The sequence below is a fragment of the Prionailurus viverrinus genome, chromosome B4 (genome assembly GCF_022837055.1).
Source record: "Prionailurus viverrinus isolate Anna chromosome B4, UM_Priviv_1.0, whole genome shotgun sequence".
NCBI lineage: Eukaryota > Metazoa > Chordata > Mammalia > Carnivora > Felidae > Prionailurus > Prionailurus viverrinus.
The window spans coordinates 50,719,077-50,738,533 of NC_062567.1; the positions used below are offsets into that span (position 1 = coordinate 50,719,077).

The following is a 19,457-nucleotide window of genomic DNA, read 5'->3' on the forward strand; positions in this document are numbered from 1 at the left end:
CAGACCCACTTCCTCCTGTCACTAGAATTACATTCTGGTGGGGAATACAAACAGATCGATAGCTACTACTATTTAGTGTGTTAAAGGCTATGATGAGGAAGAGAGGGAAGACTTTCAAATAATGAAAGATGAAAAGAGATAAGATCCAACACATTGAGAGAAAGCTTAAGGAACTTGAGTCTAGATGAGTGGCAAAATTGGCAAGCACAAGGGGGATGGAAACAGACATGCAGATAGGACCTGGAGATCTATGGAAAAGAGTATAGATATCAAAATTAAGGATAGTTAAGTATGTTTCAGGTAGGAAAGTGAATGTTTTGGGTAAAATTACTTCATTTAATTAGAATTTGGGCTGATTCAAGACTGGAATATGGTTTTTGTCAGATTCTTTTGCTAGATTGTCCCCCTCCTAGAATGTCACTTGAGAATCTGGGGTATATACGATGACCTCTTCTTCTTAGAATGTTCTGACTAGAAGTTTTCACCTCTCAGCACTGCAGAAAACTCTGATGAAATTTTCAGTAGCTTCCGGCGTATGTTCTTAATCTTCTGCCTTTATAGCAGCTTAAGAATTCTCCAAAAGGCTCCACGGAAAAACTGCCCCCTTCTCACTTGGCCGTTAGACATTCACATTCTAGCTGCCATGGCGGCAGTCCCAGACTCCAATTTTCCTGTCATTAGCGTCATGACGTTGCTAAAAGTTCTGCTGACTTGCTTCCTTAATAGCTGCACCCTTCTGCTTAGATTCTTAGACTTTTGCTCGATGCAAATGGTCAGTAAATAATGTTCTGAAAGGAAGAACAGTTCCTAAGACTTTTGCTTACCCTTCCGTGGTATCTTCTCTTTGCTCTCTCTGAGAACCTAGTCCCTCTGAATTGATCATCTTGTCTTAAAAGCTTTTTATTTTTAAACTCTTCTATTTGTTCTCAAAGAAACATGGGTTTATTACAAACTATGGCATCATAGCCAGAACCAGAAGTCCTCAAAATGGCAAAGTGTCTATGTGGGTCAGAGAAACAGTGCTCACATTCATTCCACTAATATTTCAAGACACCACCGTGAAGTGGAAACTTGATTTTAAAAGAGGTGCATCTCCTCTATTGTTTCTTACATCTGGAAATTTTAGTACTCTCTTTCCCCTTTGATCATCCACTTTCTATTGGTGACTATTTCTTGGAATCACGTAAGCAACAACTTTGCTTAAGTCTCTGTTTAGTGTAGAAAGACACTTCCTCCAGAAAAGACTCCAGGGAAAAACTGGAAAGTATGATTTTGTTAGAATTGCATCATTGACAGAAACCACTAAAAGCAATGCAGGTTTCCAAAAACTAATCTCGTCCTCTCTGCTCTTTGGTAATGTTCATTAAGTCATGTAATTTAGAAGTTATTAATGACCTGAGAAATATGGACCTGAGTAATATGGATCCTCATCTTGGGCTCCATCAAGACAGAGGAACTGAATTTGAGTATTCCACATTAAGCCGGAGAGAGATTTTAAGGGGGCACTAAAGTCATTCTAGGTCAGTGGGACCCTTGGTTCTCTACAAAAATATGTGCAAATAATTTTGGAGGAAAGCATCACCAGTTAAGGGCTAACCTATCAAGTTCAAACAAATTGGAGCTTGTAAGCAAGAGCACTAAACACACATAAAGGACACACACAGGGTTTCTAGCCATGAGTTAGAAACAAACAACAAACAAAAACAACTTTACAGATTTCTAAAAGGGTTGAAATATTTAAATGCTAAAATATTTACATATTTATGTTATAACTTTAAGGTATGTAAATAATTTAAGGAAAATATGAGGTCATAAAAAATAACAGCAATGAGAGAAGACATAACTGCAGAGCAGCTAAATATAACTTTCAGAAATGTAATCAAGGAAAAAGGATAGATTAAATGGAATAATACACTATTAAAGGGAGAAATAGTAAACTGGTGAGTGGAGAATATGAAGAAATTACCTAGAATGTGGTAGAGATGAAAAATGGGGAGTATGAGATTTTAAGAAATGTACGAATATAAGAAAAGGCTAGTATAACATTATAGTTTTAGTACAGGATAGGGGACATAAATGCTGAGGAAGAGCAGAGTAAAGGCAAAAAAAAAGTTACACAAAGACAAAATACTGAAATTACACAACACTGAAAACAAAACAAAACAAAAATCTTAAAGTCAGCCAGAGAAAAAGGAAATTTCAGGGAAAGCAAGTCAGTCTGAGAGCGAGCGGAACTATCTAAAATAAAGGGCATCAGAACACAGAGCATTTTTCTTCCAAGTTCTGAGAGAATATAACGAACTCTAGCAATGATCCCTGAAAGTATAGTCTTTCTGAGAGAATATAATAGCCTGAAATTGTGTAGCTGGCACATCTATCTCACAACAGTAGAGGAATTTTCAGATTCCTAAGATATTTTCAGAAAGTCAAAACCTTGCCACCTGCCAAATCTTAACTAAAGGAATTTAGGATGGATGTATTCTAGAAAGCAAAGTAATAGAAGAGAAGTCTGAGATCTAATAAAAATGGTTACTAAATTTAAAAACCATCAATTTATCAAATATTATGTGCATAAATAATAGTATTTTTAGATTTGTAAGTATTTTTTTTAATTTTTAAGGACAGTATTAAAATATCAGACAATAATAATATGTACCATAAGGGATGAAATATAAATGTAAATGTTCTACTTTCTTGTGTAGCTCAGGAAAAGGACTCAGATGAGGAGCCTGAGGCACAAAGATGTTAAGTAACTTGCCCAAGTTCACACAGTTATTCCTGAATCTTTTATTTTGTCCCAATGACTTTATACTAGAAGAAAATTGATGACAACAAATGGAGGTAATTTAAAATTAGGATTTTCTTTTTTTGTTGTTGTTCCTGTCTGGCCAAGTACATGACAATGGAAGGATTTGATTTTGTATCTCTCAGTTTCTTCATTTAGGTTAGAAAATTAAAATTATCAAAATAAACAACCAATGTGCTCATTTTGACAGTACATATACCAAAATTGGTGTACAAATGCTGAATCATTGTACACCTGAAAGTGATGTTCCATGTCAATTATATGTCAATTAAAAAAAAAAGCTGAAAACTATAGTTGGTGCATTCACTGGAGATAAAGAGCAAATGATGGCACAGACATGAGGAACAGCCTCATCTTCCTGTGTCCTACTCCTCAGTTTATACAACTGTAGTCAAGAAGAAAGAACAGAGTACAAAAAGAGAAAAATTTCCATGTTACATACCCCAAAGGCAGATGGTAGAAATTAGAACCCAGGCGGGTGAGAGCCTCTCTCCATTCTTGCCATAAAGTACATAAGGTATCTCCATCATGATTACTTTGGAGGGGATTTCGCATTGTGACATAGATTGCTGTCACAGCAGAACTAAATGTTTATAAAATAACCTACATCCTATGCATGCTGAATTCAACTAAACAAATCCCTGAAAGTCTGCCAAGAGGGAAGAAAGTCCATCAAGAATCAGAGAGCTGAAATTCAATTATAGTTCTTCCTGATCAGATGGGCTCTTCTGTTTTGAAACCTTTGTTTTTCTGCATTGATGACGTATTGGTGTTGATTGAGCTAAGTGGGTGTGATCTGTTTGATGTTATTGACTGAGATGCCTATGTGGAAAGGGGCTAGGAAAAGCCCCTTTATGTGGCAAAGAGTATAAGGAAATGGAACCAAATGAAGTGTGAAGAGAATAGGAGGAGGAAAGTAAGAAGTAATAGGCAAGAGAGGATAGGGGGATGCAAGCATAGAGAATAAACACTGAAAGGTAATGTTTCCAGAGGGAACTAATGAAATCTATTCTTTCCACGAATCAAGCAAAACAGTGTATTCTCTAGCTCAATCAGTGTTAATATAAATAGTTGAAACAAGCCAATTATTATACAATTGCTAATATAAATGGATAAAATCACATAGAAGTCCTTTGATTAAATGGATAAAATCACATAGAAGTCCTTTGATTAAAGCGCAGGAGCAGGATATTTAAATATAATTTACATTTTCAATCTTTTTTATTAGGAGTCACTGGCAATGTAGAGCTGCCATTGTCATTCTGCTTTTAAAATTCCTCCAGGTCATACTTACTGCATTTGCAGTAGAACCTTTCAAGATTCTTTTCATTTTTATAAGATTCTTATAATCCTTTTGCAGTGATTACAAATCTCTCTACACCTACAAGGTAGACGGAGTTTTCTGTACAGAAAATTTGAGGTGAGAGAGAACTTTAATTATGGTGCTCGGTGGTTATGGGGGAGGGGGTTGTTTCTTTTTGCATTCTCTATACGGTAGATACATTTTCTGTTTTGGAAAAGTATTAGGGCTGTCCATTTTACTGAGGGCATAGAAAAGAGACATGTATTTATTAGACATGCTCACTCCTTTCTTGTTCAATTAAAATTAAAATGAGAGTTTTACAGCATAAAACAGATGGATTCACTTAAGTAATTTTCCTCCAGTATTGTTTATCATCTCCCTTTAATTGTCCAGAATTCCTAGTGTCTTGACACATTTTCTCATGCTCTTAGAAGCAACGAATTAAAAACTGAATCACTCAAAGGATTTGGGATTTTAAAATTTTAAAGTTACATTTTTAATTTTTTTTAAATGTGTCAGTTTTATGTATTTCACATCAGGATGGTTTGAATCATTCAAAGATTTATATTTCATAAGCTGTATCTTTTTCCTGGAGTCTCAAATACAAAATGATAAATAAAATTAAGAATGCATGTTTAGGGGTGCCAGGGTGGCTCAGTTGGTTACGCATCCAGCTTAGGCTCGGGTTATGATCTCACAGTTCGTGGATTCGAGCCCTGCGTCAGGCTCTGTCCTGACAGCTCAGATCAGAGCTTGGATTCCGTGTCTCCCTCCCTCTCTGCCGCTCGCCTGCTTATGCTCTGTCTCTCTCAGCAATAAATAAATGTTAAAAATAAAAATAAAGAATATGTTTAACTGAATCCCTTCCCCACCCCATGCATGTGCATGTGTAAATGTGCAACATGAAATTGGATGAGACTCCAAAGCTCATAAAGTTAAGTCTTCTAACTTAGTACATGATCAAATTAAAAAAAAAAAAAAACAACAAACCTAGAATATAATTTGTTCTTGAAGATTTGTAAGGAAGGCATTTCTCTTGTTTCCTTGGAATATCCTCTTCCTTGCATCTGATAACTTTACTTGTAATCTACCCTTTCTAGAAATAAAGAGTATTTGGTTATTCTTAGCACTGGTGTATCTCTTTCTACTCAAAGACTAAAAATGTAAATATGTACCCATTTTCTATAGCATTCCTAATTCTTTTTGTTATTAAAACTTTACTGTGCACTGTATGAAATACTTTGATTTGGGAAAAAGGGAATTTATATATTTATACCTTTATCTTCTCACCTACAATATAAAAATATTCCTGCTTTTCCCACCAGTTTTATTGAAAAATAATTGACACACATTACTGTGTAAGTTTAAGGCGCGCAGCATGATGGTTTGATTTACATATATTGTGAAGTTATTACCATGATAGGCTCAGACAACATCCATCTTTCTCATTATAGATATAATAAAAAGAAAAGAAAGACAAGAAAAAGGAGAAAAAATGTTCTCCTTGTGCTTGGAACACACATGATTTACACTCTTAACAACTTTTCTATATATCATACAACTGTGTTAGCTATAGTCCTTATGTTGTACATTACATCCCTACATTATTTACCTCCTAACTGAAAGCTTGTACCTTTTGACCACTTTCCTCTAATTTCTCCTCCACCCACCCCCTGCTTCTGGTAACCACAGGCTGATCTCTTTTTCTCAGTTTGGTGCTTTTAGTTTTGTTTACTTAAAGTTTCCACATATAAGTAAGATCATACAATGTTTGTCTTTCTCTGTCTTATTTCACTTAGCATATGTCTTCAAGGTCCATCCATGTTGTTGCCTTTGGTAGGATTTCCTTGTTTTTTTTTTTTTTAAATGGCTAAACAATATTTCATTATATACACACACGTGTGTGTGTGTGTATAATTTATCCATTTATCCATTGATAGTTACTTAGGTTGTTTTCATGGGACAGTTTTTTTTTGTGAATGTTTTCATTTTCATGAAGTGAATTTGAGAGTTTTTACTTGTTTTCAATATTTTTTGGAAGAGTTTGAAAAGAATTGGTGCTAATCTTTAAATATTTGGTAAAATTTACGAGAGAGACCATCTGGCTTTTCTTCATTGGGAAAGTTGATTACTGATTCAACCTTCTTACTAGTAATTAGTGTGTTCAGATTTTGTTTCTTCGTGCTTTGGTCTTGGTAAATTATAGGTTTCCAAGAATTTTTCCATTTCTTCTAGGTTGTCCAGCTTGTTGGTATATAGTTATTTGTAGTAGCCTCTTTTGATCCTTTGAATTTCTGTGGTATTCATTGTATTGTCTCCTTTTTCATTTATATTTTGTTGATTTGGGCCCTTTCTCTTTTTCGCTTGCTTCTTTTAGCTAAGGGTTTGTCAGTGTTGTTTATCTTTACAGAGAACCAATTCTTAGTTTGGTTAATCTACTCTGTGGTTTTTCTTTTTCTATTTCATTTATTTCTGCTCTACTCTTTATTATTCCTTTTATTCTGCCAACTCTGAGTTCAAGTTGTTCTTCTTTATCTAGTTCTTAAGATGTAGATTTTAACTTGTTTATTTGGGATCTTTCTTCTTAATGTAGGCATTTGTGCTACGAACTTTCCTACCAGAACTGCTTTTGCTGCATCCCACAGTTTCTGATGTGTTGTCTTTCCATTTGTTTTAAGACACTTTTTAAATTCCTTTAAATCTCTTTGATCCATTGGTTGTTCAGGAAGGTATTGTTTGATTTCCATGGGTTTGTGAATTTTTACAGTTTTCGTCTTGTTACTGATTTCTAGATTTGTGCCATTGTAGTTAGCAAAGGTACTTGGTATGATTTCAATCTTCTTTCTTTTTTTAATTTTTTTTATGTTTATTTATTTTTGAGAGAGTGGGAAAGTGAGCAGGGAGGAGCAGAGAGAGAGGGAGACACAGAATCTGAAGCAGGCTCTAGGCTCAAAACTGTGAGCACAGAGCCTAATCTAGGCTGGAACTCAAACCACGAGATCATGAACTGAGTTGAAGTCAGATGCTTAACTGATTGAGCCACCCAAGTGCCCCTGATTTCAGTCTTCTTGAATTTGCTAAGACTTGTTTTGCGGCCTAACATATGGTCTATCCTAGAAAATGTTCTATGTGTGCTTGAGATAAATGTGTATTCTGCTGTTGGGTAGATTATTCTATTATTAGTCTTTTGGGTCCATTTGGTCTATAGTGTTGTGCAAATTTGCTGTCTCCTAATTGATTCTTTCTCTGGCTGATCCATGTATTGTGGACAGTCAGGTATTAAAGTTCCCAGCTATTACTATATTTCTTCTTGTAGCTCTGTTAGTTTTTGCTTTATGTATTTAGGTGCTCCAATGTTGGTTGCATAAATATTTTATAATTGTTATGTCTTCTTGCTGTAAAGACATATGCTGTAACATTATAAATAATGCTGTAACATTATAAATAACGTTCTTTGTTTTTACCATTTTTAGTTCAAAGTCTATTTTGTCTGAAAAAAGTATTGCTACTCCGTTTTTTCTGGGTTACCCATTTTCTTGAAATGTCTTTCCTTCCCTCTCAGTCTACTGTGCCTTTAAGGTTAAAGTGAGTATCTTTAAGGCAATGTGTTGTTGAATTATGTTTTTTTCACCAGTTGGCCATTCTGTGTCTTTTAATTGGAAAACTTAATCTGTTTCCATTTAAAGTATTTATTGATAGGTAGGGACTTACTATTGCCATTTTGTTAATTGTTTTCTGGCTATTCTGTAGGTCTGTTGTTTATTTTTTCCTTGCCTGCTGTTTATTTTTATATCTTTTATTATTTTATTATATTATTTATAATATTTTATTATTATATCTTTTATATCTTTTATACATTTTATTTTAATGTCTTTTGATATCTGCTTTCATTTCTTCAGCATATTTTTTTGTGTAATTATTAAAGGCTTTTCCCTTGTGGTTACCATGACACATACAGTATCTTAAACTTAAAATGCCATGTTTTATTTTTATTTTAAGTTTATTTATTTTGAGGCGAGGGACAGAGTGAGGAGAGAGAGAATCCCAAGCAGGCTCCGTGCCATCAGCACAGAGCCCCACACAGGGTGAGATCATGACCTGAGCTGAAGCCTAGAGTCAGACACTTAACTGACTGAGGCACCCAAGGTGCCCCCTAAATGTGGTATTTTTTTTTTAATTTTTTTAATTTTTATTTATTTATTTTTTTAATTTTTCTTTTCCCAGCGTTTTTATTTATTTTTGGGACAGAGAGAGACAGAGCATGAACGGGGGAGGGGCAGAGAGAGAGGGAGACACAGAATGGGAAACAGGCTCCAGGCTCCGAGCCATCAGCCCAGAGCCTGACGCGGGGCTCGAACTCACGGACCGCGAGATCGTGACCTGGCTGAAGTCGGACGCTTAACCGACTGCGCCACCCAGGCGCCCCCTAAATGTGGTATTTTAAACTGATAACAACTTAGCTTCAGTATAATCCATAAACTTTACACTTTGAGTTCTTCTCCCCCTCACATCTAAGATTATTATATTGCTGTTATAATTTACATGTAATTTATGTTGCATAACTAATAAAGATTATTGTAGTTATGATTATTTTTACATTTTTTTAACTTTTAAAGAAGAGCTGTAAGAGAATTATGCTCCACTGTTACCATATTGCAGAATCTATGAGTTTATATTTGTCATTATCAGTGAGATTTACACTACCTTTTTATGAAGTTAATTAGCATTCTTTTACTTCCAGTCAAGATGTACTTAGCATTTCTTACAAAGCAGGTCTGATGGTAATGAAGTCCCCCAGCTATTGTCTGTTTGGGAGTCTTTAATCCCTCCTTTGTTTCTGAAGGAGAACTTCATCAGGTATAGAATTCTTGGTTGACAGTTATTTTCTTTCAGTATTCTAAATATATCATCCCATTTTATCCTGGCCTGAAAAGTGCTGTTGAAAAATCTGCCCATCATCTTATGGGAGTTCTCTTACATATACAAACTCTCTTTTCTCTTGCTGTTCTTAAAATTCTTTGTCTTTGACTTTTGATACTTTGATTGTAATTTGTCTTGGTGTAGCCCTATTTTGGTTGAACTTTTTAGGGGTCTTTGGGACCTCATGGATCTGGATGGCCATCTCTTTCCCCAGATTTGGGAAGTTTCCAGCCATTGGTGCTTTAAATATACTTTCTGTCCCTTCTGTTTCCTTTCTTATTCTAGAATTCCCGTAACACAAATATCATTTCCTTTCATTGTATCCCCATAATCCCCATAGGCATTTATCACTCTTTTTCATTCTCTTTTCCTTTTGGTCCTCTGACTGTGTAATTTGCAATGTTCTACTCTCCTGATCATTGATTCTTTCTTCTTCATGGTCGAATGTACTTTTGAAACTCTCTATTAAGTTCTTCAGTTCAGTTATTCTGTCTTTCAAATTTGGATTTCTGTTTGGTTTTTGTTCATTTGGTTTTGGGTTTGTTTTGATGGTTGCTATTTCCTTGTCAGACTTCTCTTTTTGTTTGCATTGCTTTCCTAATTTTGTCTAGTTGTCTGTTTTCTTGTAATTTACTATACTTCTTTAAGAGGGGTATTCTGAATTCTTTGTCAAACAGTTCATAGATCTTCATTTCTTTAGGATTAGTTATTGGAGCTTTATTAGTTTATGTTAGTGGTGTCATATTTATCTGACGTTTTTGTGGTCCTTGATTTCTTAGGTTGGTATCTATGCATTTGGGTAACTGAGCTTCTTTTCCAGACTTTGCAGGTTTGCTCTACAGAGACACTTTTCACCAGTCAGCTCAGTTTGTTTCTGGCTTGTCTCCTGATAATGTCTTTGGGCAGGTAGGACCTGCTATTGTGGTCTATTTTGGAGTGAAACAGCTGTTCAAGCTCTGAGGTTGGGAATGAGGGAGCGTGCCACTGGCTGATAATAATTGGATAGGACTGTTGGCTTGGTCCCCTACCTAAATGAGGCTGTAATACGGGCTCCACAATGCATTGATTCTCTGGTCAGGCTTAGTAGATGGTCAGGACTGCTATTATATACAGTAATAGTGAGACTATGACAGGGATCCTAGCAGGGACCCCGGACCTATGCAGCTTGTTGTTTGGGGACATGAATCAGGCCAGAGTATACATTGAATGCTCTGGTTAGGTAAGGTCATCAGTTTTGCTCTGCAGATGGGGGAACCCACAGGCTGTGCTCTCTGTTCAAGTGCCACTGTATGTAAGGCTATTGATGGGTTATGCAGCTTCCCGTGTGCTCTATTTAGAACCTGGTCAGACAGGCTCTAGGTTGTATTTAGCAACGTGTAGGAGTAAAAACTTAGACTCTCTGCTTGGCCACAGCAGGAGAAGCAGCTCTAAAGCCTACAAAGCTCTTTGTTTGTTGTCTTTACTCAAGCTGTACCACATCTCATGTTCCCTGACCAAGCAGGGCCACTGGCTTTGTTCTGAAAGTTGTCTGTTCTCCCTGCCCATGTGTCAGCTCCAGTGATGCTGGACCACACAACTTCCAAAAGTTGGTCACCTGGGGATAAGACACTCTCTACAGTGAGTAGGGCTGTCTCAGGGCAGGAGGGGGAGGTGTCATTCCAGCTATTTTCAGTTTCCCAAACAGGCTCTCAGGTTGAGAGTGGCTAGGAGTCACCCTCAGGCTTAGCTATGAATGAATCTCCCTGCCTGTGCATAGCATGGGAACACTCCACACCCAGCACTGGCTTTGCTCTCGGGGTATTCCACACTGCCCTTGCACCCCTTGGCTCAAGTGCCACCAGACCTCACTGCCTCTGGGAATTGTCACCAATCCTTTTGATCAGATGGGGCTGGAAGACACTCCCCACAGTGGGGGAGACTATGACTCACTTCCTTGCCTGGGTATGGACATACTGGGCTTTAGAGCTGACAAAACTCCTTGCTTAAGAATCTGAATCAGGCACATCTGCACCCACCAAGTTCACTGATCTGTGTGTGCCCCCAGCTTGGTTCTGCAGCTGAGCAAAGCTGCTGGTCAAGATTACTATTTGGGCATTGCTTGTATGAACTTGATCTGCCAAGATCCATGTCCTAGTTGTTGCAAACCCCTACTCCCCTTATATATCACAGTCCGATTCCCAGTGGTTGAGCCTCACAGATTCCCCTGCAGTCACCATGGTACAGATCAGAATAGGGACTTCCACAGAGCAACCTACAATTCTGGGAAGGGTGCTCGTTATCCACTTGGGTTGTCTTTTCCTGCAGGAGGAACCAGAATCTCAGGAGAGACTTTGCGCATTATTGTGCTTGCTGGGGTTAGAGCAGCGTGGTCATCCTGTAGCTTCTTTTCTTACCCTTCTAATGCAGTCTGTCTTGATCTCTGTGGTGCACAGGGAGTGCTTCAGCCTCACCCCCACGTTCTAGGACTCTCTCAGTGGTGTTTTTTGTTGAGTAGTTGTTGGTTGTTCTTGTGAGGGAGAGCTAAGCTGGGAACATCCTATGTTGCCATCTTTGTAACTGAAGGCAAATATCCCTCTTTTCATGGTTGTTGCCAGGGCTTGTACTTGTCAGAAGTGTTCAAAATATGTAGACCAACAGTACTACAGAAGTAACGTGCTTTTCCTCTCTTACAAGGTTTATTTTAAATTTCATCCCAGGCAGTAAGTTTGGAGTCTTAAGGTCTGCTTTTTGTTTAAATTTAGTCAATCCTTGAGTTCCAAGAACTCTAATCATTGAGTGGATTGTTAAATTTGTATTTAAGAGGGAATTGCATTTCTCTGAGAATCTCAGCTGGCAGCTATAAAGAATTTGCAATGAAAAAGATCACTCTTCTCATAAATTTCCCTTAGAAAATATGTTGTATTAAGACACATATGGCACTACTCCCATTGACTTGATTAAAAAAAAAAGTGGTGGAAAACTCAAAAACTCACAATTAACTATCAAAATAATTAAAGAATTGCCTAAAGCAGTGCCTGTCAGAAGTCTTTTTTTTTTTTTTTCCAAAATATAGCGGTTAAAATCTTGCCTTGGCCTATCAGCTCTCTACAGCCTTGCCTGGCAGATTCTCTGAACATGTTCCCTGTCCCCTGCTCCTCCTTCCCCTTCACTAAGCTGCTTTCCCTTCCACACTGACCTCCCAACTGACCTTCTGACCTCTCCCAGGTAGGGCCCTCTTTCTGAAACATGCTTCCCCAGTACTGTCTAAATGTCTTCCTTACTGCACCAGGCCTCTGTTCAAATTTTACCCCTAGAACATTCTGAATTTCTTTTCTTTGTTCTATGTTCTCTGCATAATTTTTCTTTATATCACTTAAAACTACCGGAGTTTCTTTTCTTTTAATCCCTCCTCCTCTCCTTCTTCTTTTTCTTTTCTCTTCCTTTCCCCACCTCTTCCACCTCTTTTTTTTTTAAGGTTCTGTCTTTTCCAAGAGAGTGGAAGCTCCACGAGAGCTGTTGTTGTTGTTGTTGTTGGCTACTTCATCCTTAGTCTCTGGAACAGGACACAAAATTTCTCTGTGCAGACACTTTCTTTATACAACGTCATACCTCCATCCCACTCCTTATGTTTACCTTGCTTTTCTAAGATTATCTGTAGGTGGCCATAATCTAACAAATAGTCTAAACTAGTTGTTTCCAACCTTTTTACATCAGAGCATATGATGTAAATCATACATGTATGATGTATATATGATGTGTTATATGTGATACAACGTGTGAATACAGTAGTGTTCCACAGACAGCAGTGGAGAAAGGGGAAAGGATTTAGAGCTTGGTGAAAATTTTATTTCCTTTGTTTTATAAAAATATAATACAATATCATTACAAAATATTAGAAATAATATTAAAAATTAAATTTATTCTGAAAGACAAATAAAATCTTATTTAAAAAAATTTACAGCCCTAGTACTTCACAGGACACCTATAACCCACTTGTTGCACACAATGATAGATTTGTTGGGAAACTCTAAGACTTAAGGGAAGTTTTTGTTTTGTTTGTTTAGGAGATTATATGTTGTGTAGGTTTGTCAGTGTCTTTGGTAAAATAGCTAAATCTTTTCCAAAGACATAGAAGACAGTATAAAAACCCTTAGGCGTGTTGTTGTTAAGTGCAGTACAGATGCTGTCTAGCAGATCATGGATTCTTCTTCCTCCTCGGACAGCCTCTGATAGAAGTATGGGCTAAAACCACATTTTACTAAGAACAGCTGCACTCACTCCATATTCTCCTGTTCATTAGCACTGTGACCATGGGAAGGTTATTTAACCCGAGTCTGAATGATTTCTTTACCTATGAAGGCAAGTGATTAAGCTACTGATCAAGTATCAACAATAGAGAGGTGCCTGGGTCGCTCAGTCGGTTAAGGGGTTAAGCATTGTCACTCTTGATTTTGGCTCAGGTCATGATCTCACGGTTTGTGGGATCTTGCCCTGAGTCCAGCTCTGCACTGACAGCATGGTACCTGCTTGGGATTCTCACCGTCTCCCTCTCTCTCTGCTTCTCCCCCATTTGTGCTCTCTCTTTCTCTCGAAAATAAATAAATGAACTTAAAAAAAAGCAACAACAGAAATATTTGAAAGGAGTAGGAGGATAGGAGGGGCTCCCAGCTTCTACATTTATCAAACAAAGGAAGAGCACAATTTCTCCTCTGGTATAACAAAACAAAAGAAATAATGATGCCAACAAGACGTGGAAATTACAAAAGCCTTTCAGCACGCTTAATATTACTTTCAATGGACCCAAAAATCTTCGGGTGTAATATATCAAACTTTTGAGAGAACTGGACATTGGAAGCAAACTAAGCCAGCCGCGAGTTCCCCACACATATTAGTCAATGATGTGAGAGCTGCCTGTTGTGTGTTTCCCTTGAGTGGTGAGAAATAGAAAACAACTCAAGATTTCATTTCATTTGCCTTACAGTAGGTTGTTCAGCCATAAAATGCTGGAAAACAGTAAGCAGATGGCTGTTCAGAAGATAGTTCTCTCTTCAGTTTTCAGTGCAGGCTGCCTTCTCTGTGTTTGGGAGAATGGAACTTCAAAAGATCTCGTCCCTGTACTCAAGTATCAGCACTTTGAAATCTAAGCCAGTTTTCTGTACAGTTTTCACAATCGAGAGTAAACGCACTTTGGCACAGATATCAACGCTTAAAATTTAGGCTTTAGTCCTTTTGTTTCATCTGAAATGGATCATATTACATTTTTAAATGTTTTCTTCAGATACTATTCTGATCAGAGTTCTGTCTCACACCAATAACGTAGGTTCACTAAAAATGTTGATGGTTAATAAAGTTAATTGCCTCTCAAAAATATATCTTCTTTATTTACGAATTTTAAGCATCGGATACCTGCCAAACTCTGCTCCAGATAAGTTAATGTTTAAAACAATAGCAGATCCTGTTACTGCTAAAAATTTCTCAACCTTAGAGAAGGCAAACACACGAGGAAATTTTAATTATTATCATTATGTCAGAATGACAAGAAGAAACAAAGATGGGAGGAGAAAATAATATCCTTCTGTCCTGAAGTTACTCCAGGACACCAAGGCTTTAGCTCAACTTGCCAACATTGCCACTGATCTTTTCATGATGATCCATTCTTCCCATTTCATGCCATGGAGACACCCTACTATACACCTTGTCTCCAGATGGTGGTGTGCAGAGAGGGCAAGCCCCGTGGTCTGAGTGCTCACTCAGTGCATCACGTGGTCCTGATGGAATGAGAGGGGGTCTAAGGTGAAGCGTAAGAGCTGCAGTTTCTAATTTCCAAAAAATTTATTTAGTGGTTTAATAAATCTTTGTCTTTCTAGGTGCCCTAGCTAAAATTTCACCTCTTTCATCGCCCTGTTCCTCACCTCCCCAAGGGACCCCCGCCAGCAGCCCAGTCAGCAAAATTTCTGCAGTGCAGTTTCCAGAATCTGCCAACACAGCTGCCAAACAGGGCCTAAGTTCTCACAGGGCATTAACTTATACTCAGAGTGCCCCTGACCTATCTCCTCAGATCCTCCCTCCACCTGTTATATGTAGCAGGTAAGGATTTTATCGTGTTAACTAGAGTTTAACTCATCAGAAAACGAATACTAGTTTTCTTCTTAGGAACACTTACCTCCAGTCCACATAGCTATGTGGAGGTTTGACAAAGCAATGGACAGGAAAAGTAGAAGATAATGTATTTTATGTTGAATAGAAACTTAATTTTTTGTGTGTGGTTGTCTGTTAATATAAAGCTTAGAGTCCATACAGTCCATACAGCTAAACTTTGGAGATGATATAAAATAATTAGTTGTATATTTCCTCTGCTTACTGATGAAGAATGCATAAAACCTGTAAGTAAAAAATTGTATCAAGTCATTTAGTATAATAGGATGTTGTGTTGGAATTTTTTTAAATTTTTTTAGTGTTTATTGATTTTTGAGAGATAGAGTGTGTGTGTCTGAGTGGGGGAGGGGTAGAGAGAGGGAGACACAGAATCTGAAGCAGGCTCCAGGCTCCGAGCTGCCAGCACAGAACCCAACACAGGGCTCAAACCCATGAACCGTGAGATCACGACCTGAGCTGAAGTCGGACACCCAACCGAGGCATCCAGGCGCCCCATGTGTTGGAATATTTTTATATCCAGGGAGGATTTTATATTGATTTTAAGGGTATTTTATCTTAAGCATGCAATTCCCACTTTGAAAATATGCAAATAACACATGACAGGTTACAGTTGGACCAAATGGGTCTCTGAATGCAATTAAGCAATCGGTTTGTATTGCTCTATCATTTTTCAATAGAATTAGAAATAAGAAGTCATGTCTTGTCACAGAGGATAAGAAAACAAGGCCTAGCATGGTGAGAGTAGTTATTTTGCCAACATTGTCCTGAGAAGGAAATACCTCTTCTTACTGATATGGTAATATTATTGTTCTCTAGAAATAGCTTCAACTTGAAGAACTGGTTTTAAAGCATTACAGTATTCTTTTAACTACAAGAGTTGAGTGTTTTTAAACTAAGTATAATCATGAGAGTGTTATTTCTTTTCTAAGGTTACTGAGGGTAACCATTTGCATAAACGACTTACATATTGATAGTTTACTATCACCTGGTGGTTCACAGACCCAGATTTAAGATTCACACGTTTCATTTTCTGATCATTTATTCAAAAACTATATTCTTTTCTCTTTACAAATATTTTTAAAGGGAAATCATTTTTGTTAGTTTCCTGGTCCAGGGTCAGAGTAAAAAGTTATTTTACCATCCAAAAGTTATTCTGTTACCCTCTCTATGACAGCTTTTTTAATGAAATAATTTATGTGGAATATGAATCCCATCTTTCCCCCCACTTCCCCACACACAAAGCATGATCTGTGGTAAAACAGACCTATCATATATATTTCCCTCAGCGATTCACAACACACATCACTTTATTAAAAGCTCTGAGAAGTCCTGCAAAAAGAAACCTCTTGATTTTTGTCTCATCTAGCATTTCCTGAATATATCTGACCACATAACCAGTTTCTTTAGGTGAACACACAGTAATTTCCCATGGAGCTAGTGTTTGATGGAACATCCTTAAGAAACATGTTTTTGTGGTATGCATCCTAAGCCAAGACAAAGCTCAGTGGAGTAATCACCATCAAGGACATCTGCTTCCAGCATTTCTAGGGAGACTCTCCCACTGCGGGCTTCAGACTTGTGGGAAATAAGTTGCCTAAAGAAAGCAGAGATGTTCTGATCTACCACTCACACAGCTCTTCTCCTCACAGTCTATTTTTTGTGAATTTAGCAGGAAGAATGTTAATGGGATTTTTATAAAAGAGGTTTTGGAGAAAAACAAGACAATTTCACTGCCTGCTTTTTCAGTAATGTTTATAAATCCAGTAGTGTGTCTTTTATTTGTTTGGGCTTTATAAATCTGTAATTCAAACCATGTTCTATTATTGCCTTCAAGGCAACCACCCATGTAGGCACAGAGAGCTCCAGAAACACACGACTAATTATTGTGGTTTCCCCTGCTGAACTCGAAGGGTTTGGCATTGAATCCGTCTTTTGGCTGCTGTAATGTCTACGCAACAAGCCATTTTTTTGGCATAAGAGGTAGTATATTTGGACTACTAATTTAAGTGTTCCTTTTAAGTATTATCTTGCAATGAAAATTCTTAAAACTAATAAACCCGGCATCTACCAAGTGTCACCCAAGAGTGTAAGCCCATCATTTGTATCTGTTTTTTCCCCCACTTTGGTCCAGTCATTTTCTTTTGATTCCCTAAATCAAAGTGATGGGATTTCATAATTAGAAATATTTCACATGTGACGCTTTTCCACTTACGTTTAAGGCTTGAAAATAAATTTACTTAGGATGAAAATATTCTCTACCTAGAAAAATGCTTATCTCTACAACACATATCTAAGCACAATTCAGGGAAAAGAAAAGTGATGAGACATTTAATATATTAAATTATGAACCATTTCATTTCTTTTCCTTTTAGAGTGAATAATCTGTGGTTAAATAACAAACAAAACCGTCCAAGACCATTTGTAGTATTAGGCAGAAGAAAAGAACCCATAAGCAAAAGGCAGATTTAAAATCTAACCATGGAGTTTCTAAACAAAATAAGTAAGAGAAGAAACTTGCCCAACCATTTGTGGGGTTGCTTTTTAATTTATGAAACAGTCAAAAGTGTTGAGAAAGTAAGTGTCCTACATTCTCCAAAGTCCTCTGTTAAAGAGCCCAGTCTCTCAAGTATTTTCATTTTTCTAGGTTACTCACAACATACCCCTTTGGCCTGTTTTTCTCAATTAGTGTTCTGTGCTAGTCAGTTTTACATTCACTCTTCATCAAAATGTATCTCTACTTTCTTCATTTCCTTAGGGCCTTAACAGTGACTGGTCAATATTAAAAAAAAATAATTTTTATTTTGTGACAAAAAGTTAACATACTAGCATCCTATTTTCACATATGCAATCTTTTCTTAAAGGGCTCCTTGGGCATAAAATGTCTCTTAATCCACAGAAATAAATCTAATAATGAGGCTTTTAAGCAGATACAAAGGGATTCCACTGGGAAACATATTTTTTAACTAAATGTGCATCAGCACCTCCAAAATCATTATTATAAATAGGTAGCAGACAATCCCAGGATTCTCTAAATAACGTAACAATTTTGCCAGTAGTTTCACCTCAACTATGGTCTAGATTATAGAGGAAGATGAGCGTTGAGTGGAGTTTCTGATCATTTGTATTGATGACATTCTCACAAAAAAGAAAACAGTATATCAGCATCTGTATATAAAGCAAAATGAGGTTTTCTATCAAATAAGTGGAAGATAGAAAGATTTGATTATTATTGCCCTTCATGTGTACATAGATGGTGTATGCCTGTGACTTTTTGAAAAGAAAGAATATACTTACAGCTGTTCCAATATTTCTCAGCTGTGGCAGGCCATATCCCCAAGGGACCCCTGCTGCTGTGCCCCTGGAGAGAAGCAGTGCCACCATTCGGACACCAAGCAGAATGGGTAATTCTTTGTTTGGATTCTTTTGCTTAAAATGGAAATCACTTTACTTTTTTTTTTTTCCTCTGATCAAAAAGGTAACATATATTTCTGATTTTTTAGATAACAAATTTAAAAAGATAGTGAAGGAAGACAAAATCATCCATAGTCCTACTACCTAAGAGCTAATCGTGGGTAAAATTTTGATGCAAAGCTATCCAAAATGGTTTTCAATATCTATACACAAATGTATGTATTTTTAAAACTAGAAGTCATTTTATATAATGTGTAGAACTATGTAGAAATATCATATTATCTTGGACACTGAAGGGTCATCCCTTTTAGGGAACTCTCTGGAAATCTCCATTACAGGCTGAGAATCACTATAAGCTTGTAAAAAGGCTTTTTCTTGAGGCAGTGTTATGGACAGGTTAAAAGAACACAGGCATTCAAGGCTGGTTTTACCTTTATTTCACTGTCTACTAGTTTGTATTGTAATCTCTGTGACTCAATTCCTTCATCTGTGGATGTGGATGATAATAGTACATACCAGACAGGATTGTTGTGAGAATTAAATGACTTAAAACATGTAATGGAAACACTAATTTGAAAAGATATATGCACTCCTATGTTTACTGCAGCATTATTTACAACAGCCAAGGTATGGAAGCAACCTAACACATGACAGAATATTACTCAGCCATAAAAACATAATGAAATCTTGCCATTTGTGACAACATGGGTAGACCTAGAGGCTATTATGCTAAGTGAAATAAGTCAGACAGAGAAAGACAAATAACACATGATTTCATTTATATGTGGAAACTGAAAACCAAACAAACAGAAACAAACTCATAACTACAGGGAAAAAATGTTATTGCCAGAATGGAATAGAGTAAGGGGATGGGCAAAATAG

General features: G+C 37.0%; 1 protein-coding gene across 2 annotated transcripts in view; it reads left to right on the top strand.

Annotated features, from left to right (window-relative positions):
• PDE3A (phosphodiesterase 3A) overlaps window positions 1-19,457 on the top strand; it is a 311,245-nt gene that overhangs the window by 255,298 nt on the left and 36,490 nt on the right. For both annotated transcript variants that reach the window (XM_047866450.1, XM_047866451.1), the window contains exons 6-7: window positions 14,876-15,095; window positions 18,480-18,565. In XM_047866450.1, coding sequence (XP_047722406.1) covers window positions 14,876-15,095; window positions 18,480-18,565 — 306 coding nt within the window. The remainder of the gene's footprint in view (window positions 1-14,875; window positions 15,096-18,479; window positions 18,566-19,457) is intronic.